The 15,870-nt window shown below is 40.5% G+C and overlaps 1 protein-coding gene across 1 annotated transcript in view; it reads right to left on the bottom strand.

Annotated features, from left to right (window-relative positions):
* Positions 1 to 554: 554 nt before the first annotated feature.
* Positions 555 to 15,870, bottom strand: part of TMEM163 (transmembrane protein 163) — a gene marked incomplete at its 5' end in the record, with an annotated part of 22,010 nt that continues 6,694 nt past the window's right edge. The window contains 3 exons of the mRNA XM_010290388.1: positions 555 to 1,701; positions 3,142 to 3,283; positions 7,820 to 7,931. Of these exons, the coding sequence (XP_010288690.1) occupies positions 1,641 to 1,701; positions 3,142 to 3,283; positions 7,820 to 7,931 (315 nt within the window). The remainder of the gene's footprint in view (positions 1,702 to 3,141; positions 3,284 to 7,819; positions 7,932 to 15,870) is intronic.

Here is a 15,870-nt window from a genome sequence, read left to right as displayed (position 1 = left end):
ACAATATTACAAAGTTTGCATACAACTATTTATACAAACTTACTTGATCCCAAATACATGTACACAAACTATAGCAGCACAACAAAATTCATTTTGCCATATAAAATTTTCTGTTTGAAGCAGAACTGAGTGTCATCTTCCCAATATTGTGCACCTCATGCAGGCACTGCCAGGTCAGTGAAACCTTTGGGTGGTCTCTTCCTACACACATCATTTAGAGTTGGCTTTTACAAAAGATCCTGAAGGATCTGGCTGAGAACATGCTAAGTAAGATATGATGGGAAATACCATTTTAGCATCACAAGGCACCAGTAAAAAAAAAAAAATATCTGTGTCCCCACTGTACATCAATCAATCACTGAACAGTCTAATTGTACGTCTACTCTGGTTTATGTAGTCTATTGTTGTGTAGTACTTGGCTACTTACTGCGGTCCTATTTCAAACTCTACAGTGGACTGTCTATTTTTTATCCACCTGTGAGAAACAGAAGCAACAATACTGGTTCTGTGTTGTGAAAACCAACCTGGAATAAATAAAATAAAGAGAAAATGGATATAGCCAGAGAATCCAGTTTAATAGGCTGCTATACAGGAAGACTTTGTTCTATGATACATTCTGCAAATAGTTTTCAAATGTTACTTACAGATACTGTATAAAATAGATACCAGTTTTATTGATTATACATCAAGATTCTTTGATAATTTAACCTGCTACTAAGTAATATATAAGATGTGTGATGGAAGGTGAGCAACACTTTACAGGACAATCTAAATCTAATAAATAGATCTGTATCTCACCACCAGATTGAGCCACTGCTGTGCCATCATTAGACTACAGAGCAACCACAAAGTCTCACACGCTGGTACATCTGCGTACAGTATAATAGAAGATGAAAATCCTCAAGCAGCTCCTCTTCCTTGCATGACATTTTGGCTTTGGTCTGTATAGTAATACTGTGTGTGCTTGTTTGGTCCATGCAAAGCTATGAACAGTGTCTCGTTAAGAAAAAATAGAATTTGAATTGAAGAGGTATAGTTTCAGTTAATTTAAGATTAAAATGAAGTATCTCTCTGATCACAGAAAGGTTTGTACCTGCTCTTTCTGTGCATCTATTTGAATGGGGGGGGAAGAAGTAGCTACTTAAGTGTTTTAAGCAACATAGCTCTTGGTATCCAGGCTCTACATCGGATACTCACACCGTTAGCCAAAGAGGTTAGCAAGGACTGTACTTCTGTTACAGCATGTTTGGGAAAATACAGGCCAGGGGGACAAAAAAAATAAAAAAACCCAAGATGTAAATCTGGCACTTCTTTACCCACAGGCTTATCACACCATTAAGAACACTTTCACTCTGGAATATACAACATGGCAGCTGGGTTAAAACTGCAAACTGCATGTTTTCTATTGTCACAGGAATCAATAGCATACTTGGAAAAAAAAAAAATGCCGCTGTTTCACTGAATTGCAAGCAGTGTGCACATATGCCAGGTTTACAAAGAGATTTCCCATTAAAACAAACTTCAACAAAAACAGACCACGGGAAAACAAACTGCATATTTAGTAAAATACCATTGGCACCACTCGCCAAAATGTACGATGCTGTAGTTCTACAGTCCTTACAGAGGAGAGGGTGTGATCTTCACTCGAACATTTCGTAATGGCGTGTTTGCCTTACACGGGGTATCATATCGATAAGCAACCTGCAGAGGAAAGCACAGGAGTGTTGATGCAGACACTCAGGAAAGCCCTGGAACTGGGGTGTCCTCTTTACTTACCAATATTAATTTATTTTATGACTTAAAAAGAAGTCAAATGTAGTAACAGTCTTATCTTGCTTTCTCCTGATCAGAATTAATTCCACCCCACAATTAATTCTGCCCAAAAGGGAGCGTAAAACGAACGGCGTAGAGGGGGGCTCTCCTTCGAGCTGCCGTGAGAAACTGAACTGCACAGCAGCAGCCGCTGCTGGCTGGAGAAGCCATGGGGGGATTAGTGGGAAAGGGACTGTTGTAGCAACCTGTTTCGTGCCAGGCTGATGTAAGAAGGTGTCTAACGGTAGCGGAGAATTGCAGCAGTTTCACAAGCTGTAAAACGGGGTAGTTGCCAAAACAGAATTTAGTTTTATCCTTCATTAGCCTTCGTTGTGTCTTAGTGACACAATGGGTGAGCGCACCGTTGAGCAGACTGACAGCATATATGTAGCATGAGTTTCAGTGCCTGTACAAAGTGTTTTTAATGCTGTTTGAGATGTTTATATAAATACTTTTGTATGGATTTGCCTCTACAGTTTTCCAGAACAGTTAATTTTATAATGGAAATAGTGATTATAGTAATTTTTCCAAGAATGGTATTCCCTATTAAAATGTTAATTTAATTTTCCAAGTTTAAAAAAAAAACCCACACAGCTTCCAGATGATGGCTTACTGCAGCCTGGCCAAGGTCTGCTTCTCAACAGGCAAGATTCCAATTAACTGAGATGCTACATCTCCCCTTTGCTCTTATGGCAGAAAGGGGGATAAAATGCAAAACCCTTAGTTAGATTCCATGCTGCCAAGGGAAATTGTGGCAGCAACGAAGCGCATGGCAGAGCTTCATTTCATTTTATTCTATTTATTTCTGATGTCATGAATCAAGACAGTATCTTAAAATTCAATAGAAACAACATTTGAAAGACGACTGGCTAACCTTCAGTTCAGAAGTTGCTATAGAGTAGGGCTCGGATGGAAATCACCCAGCATTCAAGACTGTTCTTTAAACTTGGGCACCTTTAACCTAGCCTTTCTTTGGCAAAAAAACAGTCCTTAGAAACGTGCCATAAAAGCAACAGGGACTGGTTTTCTCCAAGATTTGTGGTTATTTTTCAAATATTTCAAACCTTGTCTTTCCCAATTCAAGTATACAAGAGTCTTCTAAAATTATTCCAATTTCTTGTTAAGTCCTGGCTTCTTAGCAGCTGATATGAAACACCATCTTTTATCCCTTTCCACACACTCTGCTTCAGTACTGGCAGCTAGTCTAGTAAATTCCAGTGACTGATTTTACTGGAGTTACACAAGCCTTTAAGAGCTATGCCTTATTACATTAAACAGACAGCCCATCTGCTGTAGGTACTGAAACACCTGCTAGCAGGAGATACTCACTTGATTCCGTAGGCAAATATTGTAAGTCCAATTAAAACTCCTATACTGCCATCCAGATACCAGACAGAAGAATTGTGTTTAAAAACTTCTGCACTAAGGAGGATGGAAAATCCCATTATTCCACCTACAAGAGAGTTGAAACCTAGAAGAGGAAAAAAAATAATTAAAGGAAGAACCAAATCTCAAGGAATTTACTTTAACCATCTAGGAAGAGGTAATCTGTAGGGAGACAAGGCATTACCGTACCAGTGCCACCAGAGAGGAGCACAGACCCTTGTGAGAGGTTACGCAGCAGCACCTATGTACTCCTGCACTGCGTTAAGGAGAAGGCGGTGCAATTCGTTCACATGCGGTTAGCCAGAGGCCTTTGCCACGCTTCATTCCAACAAATAAACCACGGAATAGTTGGTGCCTGACCAGTGTTTAAGAACTCTGTCACTTGTCCTGGATTATATAAATAACTTACATTAATTTCCATATAACTGTATGTCTTGATTCGGTCAGTCCCAATTTTTTTCATTCTATGTTTAGTTCCAAATCCCAATTCTAGCTGCTGTTTTTTTTATTTCTAGTTTATTTCACAGGGCTTCCACCTCTTGATGCTAATTTTCCAGACAGCAATATTCCTTCAAAATACTGGACCGGCTCCATGTTGACTCTGACAGTCAAGCACTTCTCTCTCTTGTAGCTTATCATCATGAATGAAGTGTCTTTGAGCTGTAAAATAGTGGCTGGCTGGCTGGCTGCAGCCCTGAGTACAACTGCTGTAGCCCAGCTATCTTCCAAAGAAGCGCTTCACAACGTATGTCCCACTGCAGCATGTGCAAATATCCCATTAGAACTTCCAAGGCCACTTCATAAGGTACCCAAAGGCTCTCGCTTTCTCTGAAATGGAGCAAACTGGAGTGCAGTATACCCAAGCAGCTCATGAAAAAGAAAATGGTTTGGCACAGTAACGTTTCAAAGACTTTCTCTTGAAGATTTTTACCCCATTCCATACAATTATTTTCATGTATTTGGCACTTATAGCTTAGAGCTGCATACACTGTTGAATGCATTAGGAAAGACATACGGGATAATCCTAGGAATATTTTCCATTTATGCCTTAGCCAGGAGTTTCCTATCTGTTATTCACAATTTTTATTAACATCCTTTTAGATTCCTCTTTCTTTTTTAAACCCTTTCTCTCTGTCTCCAAGATTGTCCCTTCAAAATTCTCCCAGAGCTTTTGGAATAATTAATGCCATTTTTCCTTCAGCTCTTGGTTGATTGGTTATCGTTTGGGGTTTTTTTTAAAGTTATTACTTGTGTTCATTTTTTTCCCCCAAGTTCCCTTTTTCTGATTTTTTTTTTCTCAACCCAACAGACGTCAACTATTGTTTACAAAAAGAAGTGTCACTGATAATGCATTCATTTGGTAGATATATATACTATTTAACTTAGTTAACAAATGCAAAATTGAACTTTAAATATTCTATACTGCTTGGTGAGTCAACTCTAGTCAGCTGCTGCTTATAGTACTTAGCTCGTTTTCTTCCAATTCCCCATGATGGCCAACAACCACATACATGACACTCCTGAATGTCTCCTTTGATCTAGACCTCTCACATCCATTCCTTACCTAAATCACGTTAAGCGTCTCTGAAAGGTGTAGCTAAAAATTGACCTTTCCTAGGTATGCCCACAGCTGAAATACTTGTATAAACCATCAGTTTTGATTAAGATTCACCAGATCCCTGTCGGTAGGTACTTAAATGCAAAGGAACCCCTGGCACGGAAAAGCACGCATAACTTGGCAAGTCTGAGGCAGAACGGGGCATATAAAGGTTTCGGGCTTCCGGCCCTGCAAAGAAAAGGGGGCTGGGGGTTTTTTTTGCACTGTGGCAGTGCATTCTACAATTGGTATCACAGGCATTGCATGTAAATGCCCGATTATTGGATCAATTATACCAGTATAGTTAAACCGTATAGACACAATGACTTTGTCAGCACTCTAGTCTAAAAGAATCCTGATCCTTTTTTATTCCCAGACAATATAATGTATACTGCTAACACATGTTGATGAAATATGTTTATATATAAAAAAAACATGAAGAATATTAAGTACAAATTAATTTAAACTATAAATTTAAACCAGTGTTACTCCCCCTGCTCCAGCTCACGTAAGAATCCATCAGCACGATATGCGAAAGGCAGGAATAATAAATTTTCTTGCCATTATTGGCTGATGGTTCCAAATGATCTAAAAGCTACTTACAAAGGAAATTGTTTTCTCTTCCTGACTGTCATTCGGTCAAACCTTTCCTTGCTGGTGTGGCAGGAAATAATGTAATGGCTGCAGGTATTAATGCAGACACCACGTGCTGTGCGTAAGGCTAGCACAGGAAAAAACAGGTGGCTAAATCTGGGAAGGAAACAGGTATCTAAAGCCTACAGGAAAGTTGGCTGACATCACCTAACTGTCGCATCTCTGCATTTGTCATTCATCTGCATTTGAGATGTTACAAAATTGAACATAGGAAGTGGCTGGTTTTAGTATCCAAAAGGCCACGAGCTTTCGCTATAAACAAATTGCACAAATAACATTTTGCCTTATTAGGATTCGTACATTTAGGCTTTAAAGAGACAGTGTTGCCAAACTCTACTCTAAAACAAAATTATTCTTTTAAAAAATCATTAATAGAGGTTGACATATATGGGAGAAAATTTTCTGTTTGGAAAATAAACCTATTTTTCAGGAAGAAAAATGTGTGTTCTTGTTACTCAAAGCAGTTTGTTGCTCTACAGCCAATGATCACAGGGGGTAAATTAGCAGGAAACAGAAAACACTAAAAAAAGATATGCAAGGGAGTGCTAAATCTGTCTCAGCTGCTGAATCACATCATCTCCTCCTGATTGTTAATAAATCAAGTATAAATGAAAACATATCTTGTGAAAGAAGATATTTAACCACACATGGTAAGATCAGCCTCCTACATTTTCTAAAGTACTTCTGAAGGAGAGAGAAGAAGATAGATAAAAAACAGACCGAGATAGTTGTATGCTTTATTCCCTAATTTTTTTAATCAAAGAATGAGCAATCTCCAGCTCGGAAGCAATACAATTAGCCAAGGATGTAATTATGGGAGAAGAGATTACTGTGTCATACAGGAGACCAGTTCAGAGCCAGAGTTACTCAGGAATTTTTCAGCTAACGTTTTTTCTGAAAAAACTGCTCTGTTTTAAGAACAGGCTACATGTTTTTTTTTAAAGGGAACATTAATCATTTGCCTGCTTAGATACAGTTCTGAAATGGTCAACATGTCCCACTTGCACTCTGGCAGCAAAGGAGTCAGACTCACTGGTCTGTAGTTCCCAGGATCCTTTCCAGAACCCTTTTTGCACGTTGGAGATCTTTTCGTTTCAAAATGTCTGAGGTGGCAGAACCCGTAACAAAGAGTAAGATCACTGAACAGCACGGTCTTTTGGGAGAGAATCGCAAATGCAGGGAGGCAGTAGCTTAGTTGTAGCCCCTGCACTGCTGTTTTGATCCCTTTTTTGCCAATTTTGTATTTAAAATATAAATACTCCATGAGTCTTTATATGTGAGGTGATATAAAATATCACACATCACCAAAAAAAATTTTAGTATGTTTAAATTACTTCAAATAAAGCAACTGTATGTATCCCTAGAGCAAGCTGAAAATTGAATTCCCTTAAAATGAAATCTTTAGCAGAGTAAAATAATTTATGTACCACACTTCATGAATCATTAACACCCTACCGTGTATGTTTACAGAGCATTTCAAACCATCCTGTGCTTGCAGATACAAATCTCTACCAGATTTTAGGGCGCTGCGATATCTCCGCCATTACTGTGGCCTCACTTGTTTGCAGATCCCCGTGACTTTGTGAAGATTCACAAGCTTGAGCCGTGTCAGTAAGAGGCATATCTGGACCTACTTTTAAAACGTGCCTTTAAGCATACCTGCAGGAACAGTCAGGTGTTAGGCACCCGAGCCAAGAGAGCAGTGGCAGCGAGGTCTTCGAAGGATAATGGTGGACGAGATTCACCTTGGGCCAGACGCCGGCAGGGCCAGAGCCGTGCGGGGCAGTAGGCCGGCGAAGGCTTTGTTTCACGTGTGATGCTCCACCGGCTCTACTGAGTGGCAGGAAAAGCACCACGGTGGCAAATTCTGTCTACGGGGGTATGTATGAACGATGGTCGTGATTGCTGCCCAAGGCAGGGCAGCGTTTTCTGCAACAGACCTGCTTCGTTTTACCGGTGGGGACGAAACTGTTTACCAGGCATAGGCAGTGAGGATAGATGTGACTTAACCAAAGCTATATAAATTGGTGTCATACTCCCTGCTCTGCAGTCTCACCTCTGCATACTACACACGCAATTCATTATATTCTCTACCTCTAACTCTGTATTACTGCTTACTATCCACACGTTAACTGTTTGACTTCCACCAGACATACATACCCATTTCAGCTGAGGCATCTATGTTAGGATGCTACTGGTACTACAGACTGTTCAAGGGTTTGGGGTTTTTTTTTTTCCCCATTTCCCAGGGTCCTTCTTATTTCAATGCTCTTTCACAGCTATCATCATGCGGGGGTCACCTGTATCCTCTGTGTCTAAAATATTCCCTGGAAGAGCCTATAAATGCAGCAGGATCAACTTCACACTCACCATCAGTTATCAGCGCTCTGCTTGTAAGGACCTTTCCCAGCATAAATTTGATTACTGCCAAGACAGTGCAAAGGATTCCACTTAAAACGGAGACACTATAGAGAAAATCATCCTGAAAGAAAAAATGTCAGACATTAGTATGTCTTCTGGTCATGCCCCATATATTAAATGACAAATAGTACTCATTACTGTGCAATGATTTGTGCCACGGAAGAATACAACCTGAGAAAAAGATTTCCCAAGTTATGACTTCCATGACAGCTGGTGCTTATTTTGCTTATATTGCCATCTCTAATTGCTTTTGCAAACCTAGTAAATGACAGGTCCAACCAGCAAAGTTTGAACTGACCCAAACTCCTCAAAATCAAGAGGTTATATACCTGCAGGGCTGACTGCAGACTGCCAAGTAATCTAATGCCTAATGCAATCAGTAATAAAGTCCCCACATGCAGGATAAAGGCTTGAGAGTAGAACCCCACTTACCAGACCTTTGTTGGTTTTTCATGTGAGAATTAACCATTTAATATTGTTTCTGATTCTGTGCTTGCTTTGGTTTTGTTTGGCTTCCTTCTTTTAAGGCAAAGTCTGGTCCAAGCTACAGCTATAAGGCTTCTGATACTGATGTGCAAAGTCAGCTTTAGCTCTTTCTTAGAAAACAAATTTTCCGTGGACTTGCATTTCACAGCTACAGAAATATCCACAGTGCTTCATTTGAATTAATAACATAGGCTCCCTCAGCAGAAAGCTGCATGTCTATGTAGGGCAAATAAGAGTAACTAGTTCTTGTTTAACACACATTCTGTAAAAAGGTCGTCTGGAGGCACCTTCCTCTTTCTGCTATTTCGTGTTTGATCGGGGTGAATGGAAACACTCCCGGGTGCCAAAACACAGTCACTGCAACAAGGTGCCTAACGGGAGTCCCTCTGCCTTCCGCCCCCGGAGGTACGCCAGCCCACGGGCTATGCAGAGAAACCCAAGCGAGCTCTTAGCGTGCTTGCCTGCCATCTAACCACAGAGCTTTGAAATAGATTAATTTATTTCTCTTAACAGAAGCTTTAATTTAAGCTGTTGCAACATCAGTTCAAGTAAAGAAAATAGCTTTTTTTCTCTGCAGGTTTAAGTGGGCCAGTGCCATTGGGACCTTGTTACTGACTAAAACACTCTGGCAAAAATCCCTGTTGATAGTAAACGTTGTCATGATGATTCATCACCAGCTCCATCCATTTTCATTATTTTAGCAGCAATTCAAAACCCAAAGAAATCAAAAAATTATTTTGAAAGCTGCTGAGGAAGATACTGGGAATTAGATTACTGGTATAATGTACTCACATCCCTAAATAGATCATTCAATATATTTTTATACAATTTTTTTATGTCATATGATTTTCAAAGTCTACTTCATTCACTCTCGGTCATGAGCTCATTCTCTCTAGCCCTGGTAATATTAAGACAAAACACACTGAGGGAAAGAGAGTAAAATAGAAGCAGTGAGAACACAGAACTCAAGCACTGGGTAAAGGTAGGATAAAAAGCATTTGCAAAATCATTCTAATAAAACGACTGGAAAATATACAGGCAATTTTAGAGTGCTAGGGAAGGACTAAGTAAGAACTGGGAATATTTGCTTGCTCTCAGCCTAGCAAGGAAAGTTGGGAGTTTTCAGAAGATATGAAATGACAACAAAGCTCCAAAACTCTGGAGAAGCTTTGCAAAAAGCACTTGAAATTTGAGATCCGTGTCAAATTCATGCCTCTAAATTTTGCGCATCTTTCTCAAAAATATATATTCACCACGCCCAAAGACTTAATCTGGATAGCCTGACAAATTCAGATTGGTCTTGAGATTTTAATCTAATCTCATCTAATATTTTATTAGATACTTTACCTAGTATTTAATATACAGCATACATGTAAGACTTCAGAACAATCTGAAGAAGAATGATATGCTGCTAGTCACCTCTGTGCCAACCTGCCGGGCTTCCCACACTATTATACAGAACACGAGCTTCCCATAGATGCATGAGTTTGGTTTTTTACTTTAATAATTTATAACAGTAAGCAGGGCAAGCAAACCTGCTCGTGATGCTAAGAGCGTGAAGGCCCCTCACTCACTAAATGGTGTGTGAGGAGTAGAAGAAAAGAGCAATGCGGAGGGGCGTGCACACTGGCTGTGCTCCCAGCCGTGCACAGGCCAGTGGCTAGTCCCAGCCTTCCCCAGGCAACGTGTGTTTGGGCGAGTGCTCAATGGAGCAATCGACAGTTCAACACCGCGTTTCTCTTGCCTCTCACTTGCCAATGCGCAATGACTACATGGGATCTCTTATGTCATCATCACCCCACGGACTCTCCAAAAACTCTCAGGCTCTCCTGGGAGCCTAATGGCTCCCAGGCATCCCTACCTCTTCTCTTCGTCTTCCTCCTCAGCAAAGCAGAAGTTTTATCATTAGCACAGAACTGAGCATTGTAGACCCAGTGCAGGTGACAGCATAAGTTTTGATAGCAAAGTAAAGTAATTTATTTCATTTCACATGTTTGGAAAAAACTACAAATCCCAATATGAGAAATTTTAAAAATTATTTATACAGATGCTCAAAAGTCCAAGTATTTAATTCAGAATATTGAAAATGTTATGCTTTATTTCCTGTGCTACAGTCCAAGATTTCATCCTGTGCGTGACACTTTATTTTCAGCTGATTTGTTTTTTTCTTGTCATGGCATGTACTATAGATTTTTGAGATGAATTCAGATTTTTTCCTGCATGTGTCACTAAACTCGTGGTATGTAGAAATGCATCTTGCCACTTGTTCTGGCCCTACGGTTGTGATCAAAAGTAGTCTAGAATCCAAGAATGATTTAAATGTGATACGGAATTCTGAATCAACTCATAAAATGAATGAGCCACCTTTTTATAGAGGATTCAGGAACTAGAAATTCTTCATAAGTTCGGAGGGGGGGTGTTTAATCGAATCACAGAAGACAAGCTCATTTTGTTGCTAATACTAATCCAATAACCACTGATAATGCAGAAGACAACAAGTCATAGCTCCTTTGTTGTCATAGTGGACACAGAGGGGGAAGAAATTTAAAACTCCCTCTCTTAATGCCAACGCCTCAGCAGTTTCTCACTTTAGACTGTGCCAAACAGATTTTCAGAAGACAATATTTCTTCTTTCATCTCTTAAGCTCCTAAACCTGAATAATATCTAAAAATCACGCTCTCCAGTTGTGTGCAGCTTTTTGCAACAGCCACGGGGAGGCGGCAGATGCCGCAGGAACTGAGCGCACGACGCGTGAGGACAAAACCGAAGAGAAACAAATCTCTTTAAATTCGCTTTCCTCACTACTTTGCTGTGCTTTCTGGGTGTCCAGGCACCCAAGAGCTGAAAGAAGCAGAGCGAGGCTGCTTGCCAGGAAGAAGATGGTTTTGCAGATGTAAGAGATCAGCCCAAAATACGCGGCGAGGCCGAGCAGCACGGACAGCCCCTGCGGCGCGGCGCCTGCGCAGGTGAGGCGGTGACAGGAGAGACACGGCTCAAAACGCTGCCTTGGCACTACTGGGCTGCAACGATCAGAAGCTGGAACCAGTTTAGGAGAGTGGCCGGCTGCACCGGTACGCTACGAGTCAGGACGTCCACGGTGGGAAGCGACGTGCTGAGAGAGACTCAACAAGTTACCTGAGGGGGGGGGCTGGGGGTTAAGCACCTGGGCTGGAGCTGGGGCCACGGGAGGCGGCCGGCCGACGGGACCCGGCACTGACACGTGCGCTTTGCTGCAGTGCTATGGGCTCCGAAGAGTTAAACCCATCGTGCTGTGGCTGTGAAATGCTTCCCATTATACTAAGTCAATCTTCAGAGAAATTAAGAAAAGAGAAGCCATAATGGAGATCTAAATTAATAAAATAAGCCTGGCCATCTGGCACCATCTCCCTCCGGATCTTCCCGCAGTCCTGCCCCCTTTCTACCCCTTGCCTTCCCATCTGACGGTCATTAAGAGCACGAAGCACATCTAGCCAGACTCACTGTACACGTCCTTGGTGTTATTTTAATTAAAGCAGCAGCAAATTGTGACAGATGATAAAAATCTAAATTCTGATCATTTCCATATGATAAAAGCTTCTCAGCATGGTAAATAAAGCTCTTTCCTTTTCCATTTCTTTTCATCATATTCCCTCATTACTACTAGACTGTACATGAGACCTTAATTAAAGGACACATATATCTTATTAGATGGCTTCATGTATAAAACAGCCCTGTACATAAAGCGAGGTGCCTATGCTGGACTGCCATCTCATTACACAGAACTCTAATAGCTACAATGTCCCTATTTAAGATTTATTTTATGCAAGATTTTATGCCGTGAAAGTTTCCCAAAAGAAAGCTTTCCTAGAATGCTCTTTTTTCAGTCCTAGGAAAGTAATAATAGAAGTCAGTAGGCAGCTTTCCTCCACTTCATCCAAACGCATTGTCCCCACCAGTGCAGCTAAGAAGAGGGGTCTTCAAAAATGTGACAACAGATCTGTCCTTGCTTTCAAGGATTTCACCAAAAGCAGCAGTAATCTTACAGCTTAAGGGAAATATGTTGATTATGATGTTGTGACTGATCTCTTTCTGAATCTGTTATAGAAACTAAAAAAAAAAAAAAAAAGACGACAACACAGGGGATGCTTCAGTGCTTGGCTTATTAGGAAGGTATTTTAACCCAGTTCCCAGCCTAGTAACTAAATTTCAGCTGCTTTGTGCTCCTAATCTGTTCCTAGAATGCATCTCACTAATTCTAACACTGAAACTTTGCCCTGGTTTCATATATTACAGTCCTTTCACTTCCACTCCTGGGATGTAAAAATGTTTTCATTTCACCTGAAGTGTAGAGTGTTGAGTAAAAAGGCATTCATTGGTATGGGAGGAAGAAGGCATGTTCAGTGTTCCTCCCCAGTGGTCACAACACATAAAATATTATGATTAAAATCTGTGTGTGATCCTCCTCTCTGGCCCTCTTTGGTAGCTGATTCTAGTGCAATCCCAAAACAAGCTGCTTCTCCCACGCCCCAACAGCTACAGGTTTCTTTCCACGCTTCTGCCCTCTCCTCAAGCTTCTCCTGGGAGCCAGCCAAAGGCTGAACCACCTCCCCGCTCCCACAGGAGCTGGGAATTACTGATACCACCTTTTCCAAGCCATTTTTTCCCTTCCAGAGAAGCCAGTGTCTCATGGTGTTGTACCTCTTCCCTGCTGAGCCTTGCTCGTCTTGGCTGAGGAGGTAGGGACGAGTTTCTGGAACACCACAGATGCTGCTGGCAGAAGCAATGTCCCGGCTAGCCCAAACTGAGCTGAGCTTGTGTTGTTAAATACTAATTTTGCCCATCTCTGCAACTCACCATCTGTCTCACAGGTCCTGACAATGACCCTTCATCAGTCCCGGCGACTCGTCACTGTCCTCCCCAGCACCCAGCAGGGCCTGCTGCCACCCTGCTCCCCATCCCTACCTTCACATGCTTTCCACTGCGTCCTGCTCCTCCTGGTCCCTCAGCAACTCTCATATCATCTGGGCACACCGGCTATAGAATTGCTAAAAGCCCCTCTGCAGAGCGTGTTACTTTACTTAAGCAAAAGTGACTGGCTTCCTTCCTCTTCCCCTGAAGGATTCAGTTTATATGGATAGGAACAGAGATGTTTCTAATACAAACACTTAAAAAAAAAAAAAGGTCCAAATCTCTATCACACTCTCTCCCAAGTAATAAATAGTTTATGTAATCTGTCTAGAGGGAGCTTCTGGAAGGCAGAGGGTCTCTCTCACCAGCTAACTTCAAAAGGACAAGAGTTTTAATTGCACTTCACTGTCAGAAAATAAACCGACAGCCCAGTGTCTGACTCAAGTACGAGACAGACTCTTCACACTGAGATATACAGATCTATTATTAGTACCAAAAAAACCACCCCAAAAATCTTATGAATGTTTAAACTTCTATCTTTGGCACTGAAGTGCTGTGACAAAACAAGTCCACAGCGCAGAACACTTCTTCAAGAAACAGATAACAACGACAGGGTGCACCGAATGCCGTGGCGGGGGCACCGGGGCTGGGAACCGAGGGGCTGGGAACTCTGAAGAACGCTCTCAGGGGACCTTAGGACTCCTGCAAAGGGCCTGCTTGGAACTCTAAGATCACTCGTGCTTCCCATTTTCCCAGAATTCATCTAAACTGTTTTAGCATCAAACAGCTGTAAAAGACAATTTACAATGGTATTTGCCCACCCTCGGAAGTGTCTCACTAGAGAGATTGTCATTTCTCCAATTCGTAGGGCATTGAGCCCAGCAATACATTCCACAAAACCTACCAAGTGGCTGGCAGTTGCATGCTTTTATTTCTTATCAGCGTGTGGTAAAGACTGAAAACAAGGCTCTCCACCAACCACTTGAACAAAGAGTGAAGTGTAGTTGGTATGTTTTTCCTAACCCTGGCTTACTGGATAGTTAAAGTATTCACAGCACTCTCACCAACCTCTAAGGACATGTATTTTAGGGTTAAATTAATTAAGGCCAAACACCAAATCACACATAATACGTAACAATTATAAAACAGGATCCTAATGTGTAACTAATGTATATGGTACTTTGATTTGAAATGTTAAGCAATAAATTATACGAGAGATTAGAAATGTATAGGGAAGTATGTATAAGGACATATATTCTGTGTATACAATCACAAGGATTATTTGCTATATTGCTATTGACCTATAATTCAACTGTTGACATTGTCAAATATATTTATGTGTTTATTATAAACAATTAAATTAGTAAATAAATTAGCACTCAAAGCTACACTGTGCCACCCCTAGCTTCTCATTTCAACTGTAATCAATAGTATATGATAGAATTACATGCGGCCTAATCTTTCAAGTGATTTCCTTTATAAAAGCATTGGAGGCACCACATCAGATGTGCTGCACGTCTTTTGTACACTAACTGATTACATTTTTCTTTCTTTGTTGGGCAGAAAATGTCAGAAATATGGCATGATGCTTGCTTACTCTTGCAAAAAAGTGTCCTTTGCCATATTAATGAGGACAAATGCCAAACTGCATTGACATTACATGTGTTATACTGTTACCTAGGGAAATGCAAGCAGTAACCGAATAGTAAATGGATATTGATTTACAACCCCAGGTGAAATTAAAACAGTCATTCTCAGCGTGGCTGGGTTGGGCTTTTTTAGCCTTCTTTAATAAACAAGAAAAGGTTTGTAAATTCTTTGTGGCAACAGTCAAATACACCATTTACACTTAAATTCTATTTATACGACCTAAGAATATATAGTAATTGACATGAAAAAGGTAACAGGGCAACTAAAAAAAAGATTTTTATCTGGGAGATGGGCAAGCATTAACACTAGGCAAATGCAAAACAATGGTTGAAACCTATGCTTAATTTGAGTTTTAAACTCCTTTCTCAATATATTAACAAAACATTAAAAAAAAATCACTAATATTTACACAGAAATCCAAGCGTGATGTCATCAACAATATGCAATATCACTATTCCTCCTTATTTGTAACGAAATATGTGCATACCAAATCCTCAGGGTCAGTACTGGCTGTGGATATAGCTCTCTGAAACATCAATAAAGGAATGGTAATTTCTTTTCCTGGTGGGCATTATCTTATTACAGCTAATATAGGTTGGAGAACAAATGCTGTGAGTAGCAATAGGGGAAATATTCTGAATCTGATAACTAGGGGTAGAAAAAACCATAGTAAGTCATTTCTGAGCCAAGAGGAAGTGATTCTATGTTGGGTTCAACACTCAACATTGTAGGAAAAAAAAACCCCACCTTAAACTACATGATCTACGAAATACTCATTCAAAATTAAGTGGAAGGGTAAACAGAATGAAGGTTTTATCTTCAAAATGTCAAATACTGATTAGCTTTGTAAGTAAGTGTATTGAACAACAGCTAAAATTATCAGAAATTTTAATTCCAAACATTCCAGAAAGAAGAGCAGCTTGCCTACTTCTAACACTTCCAGCAAGTGTATTAGGAACAAAGAAAAAGAAGAGAA

The sequence above is a fragment of the Phaethon lepturus genome, unplaced genomic scaffold (genome assembly GCF_000687285.1).
Source record: "Phaethon lepturus isolate BGI_N335 unplaced genomic scaffold, ASM68728v1 scaffold13057, whole genome shotgun sequence".
Lineage (NCBI taxonomy): Eukaryota > Metazoa > Chordata > Aves > Phaethontiformes > Phaethontidae > Phaethon > Phaethon lepturus.
Note: the sequence above shows the minus strand (reverse complement) of the source record. Positions and strands in the feature narration are given on the sequence as shown.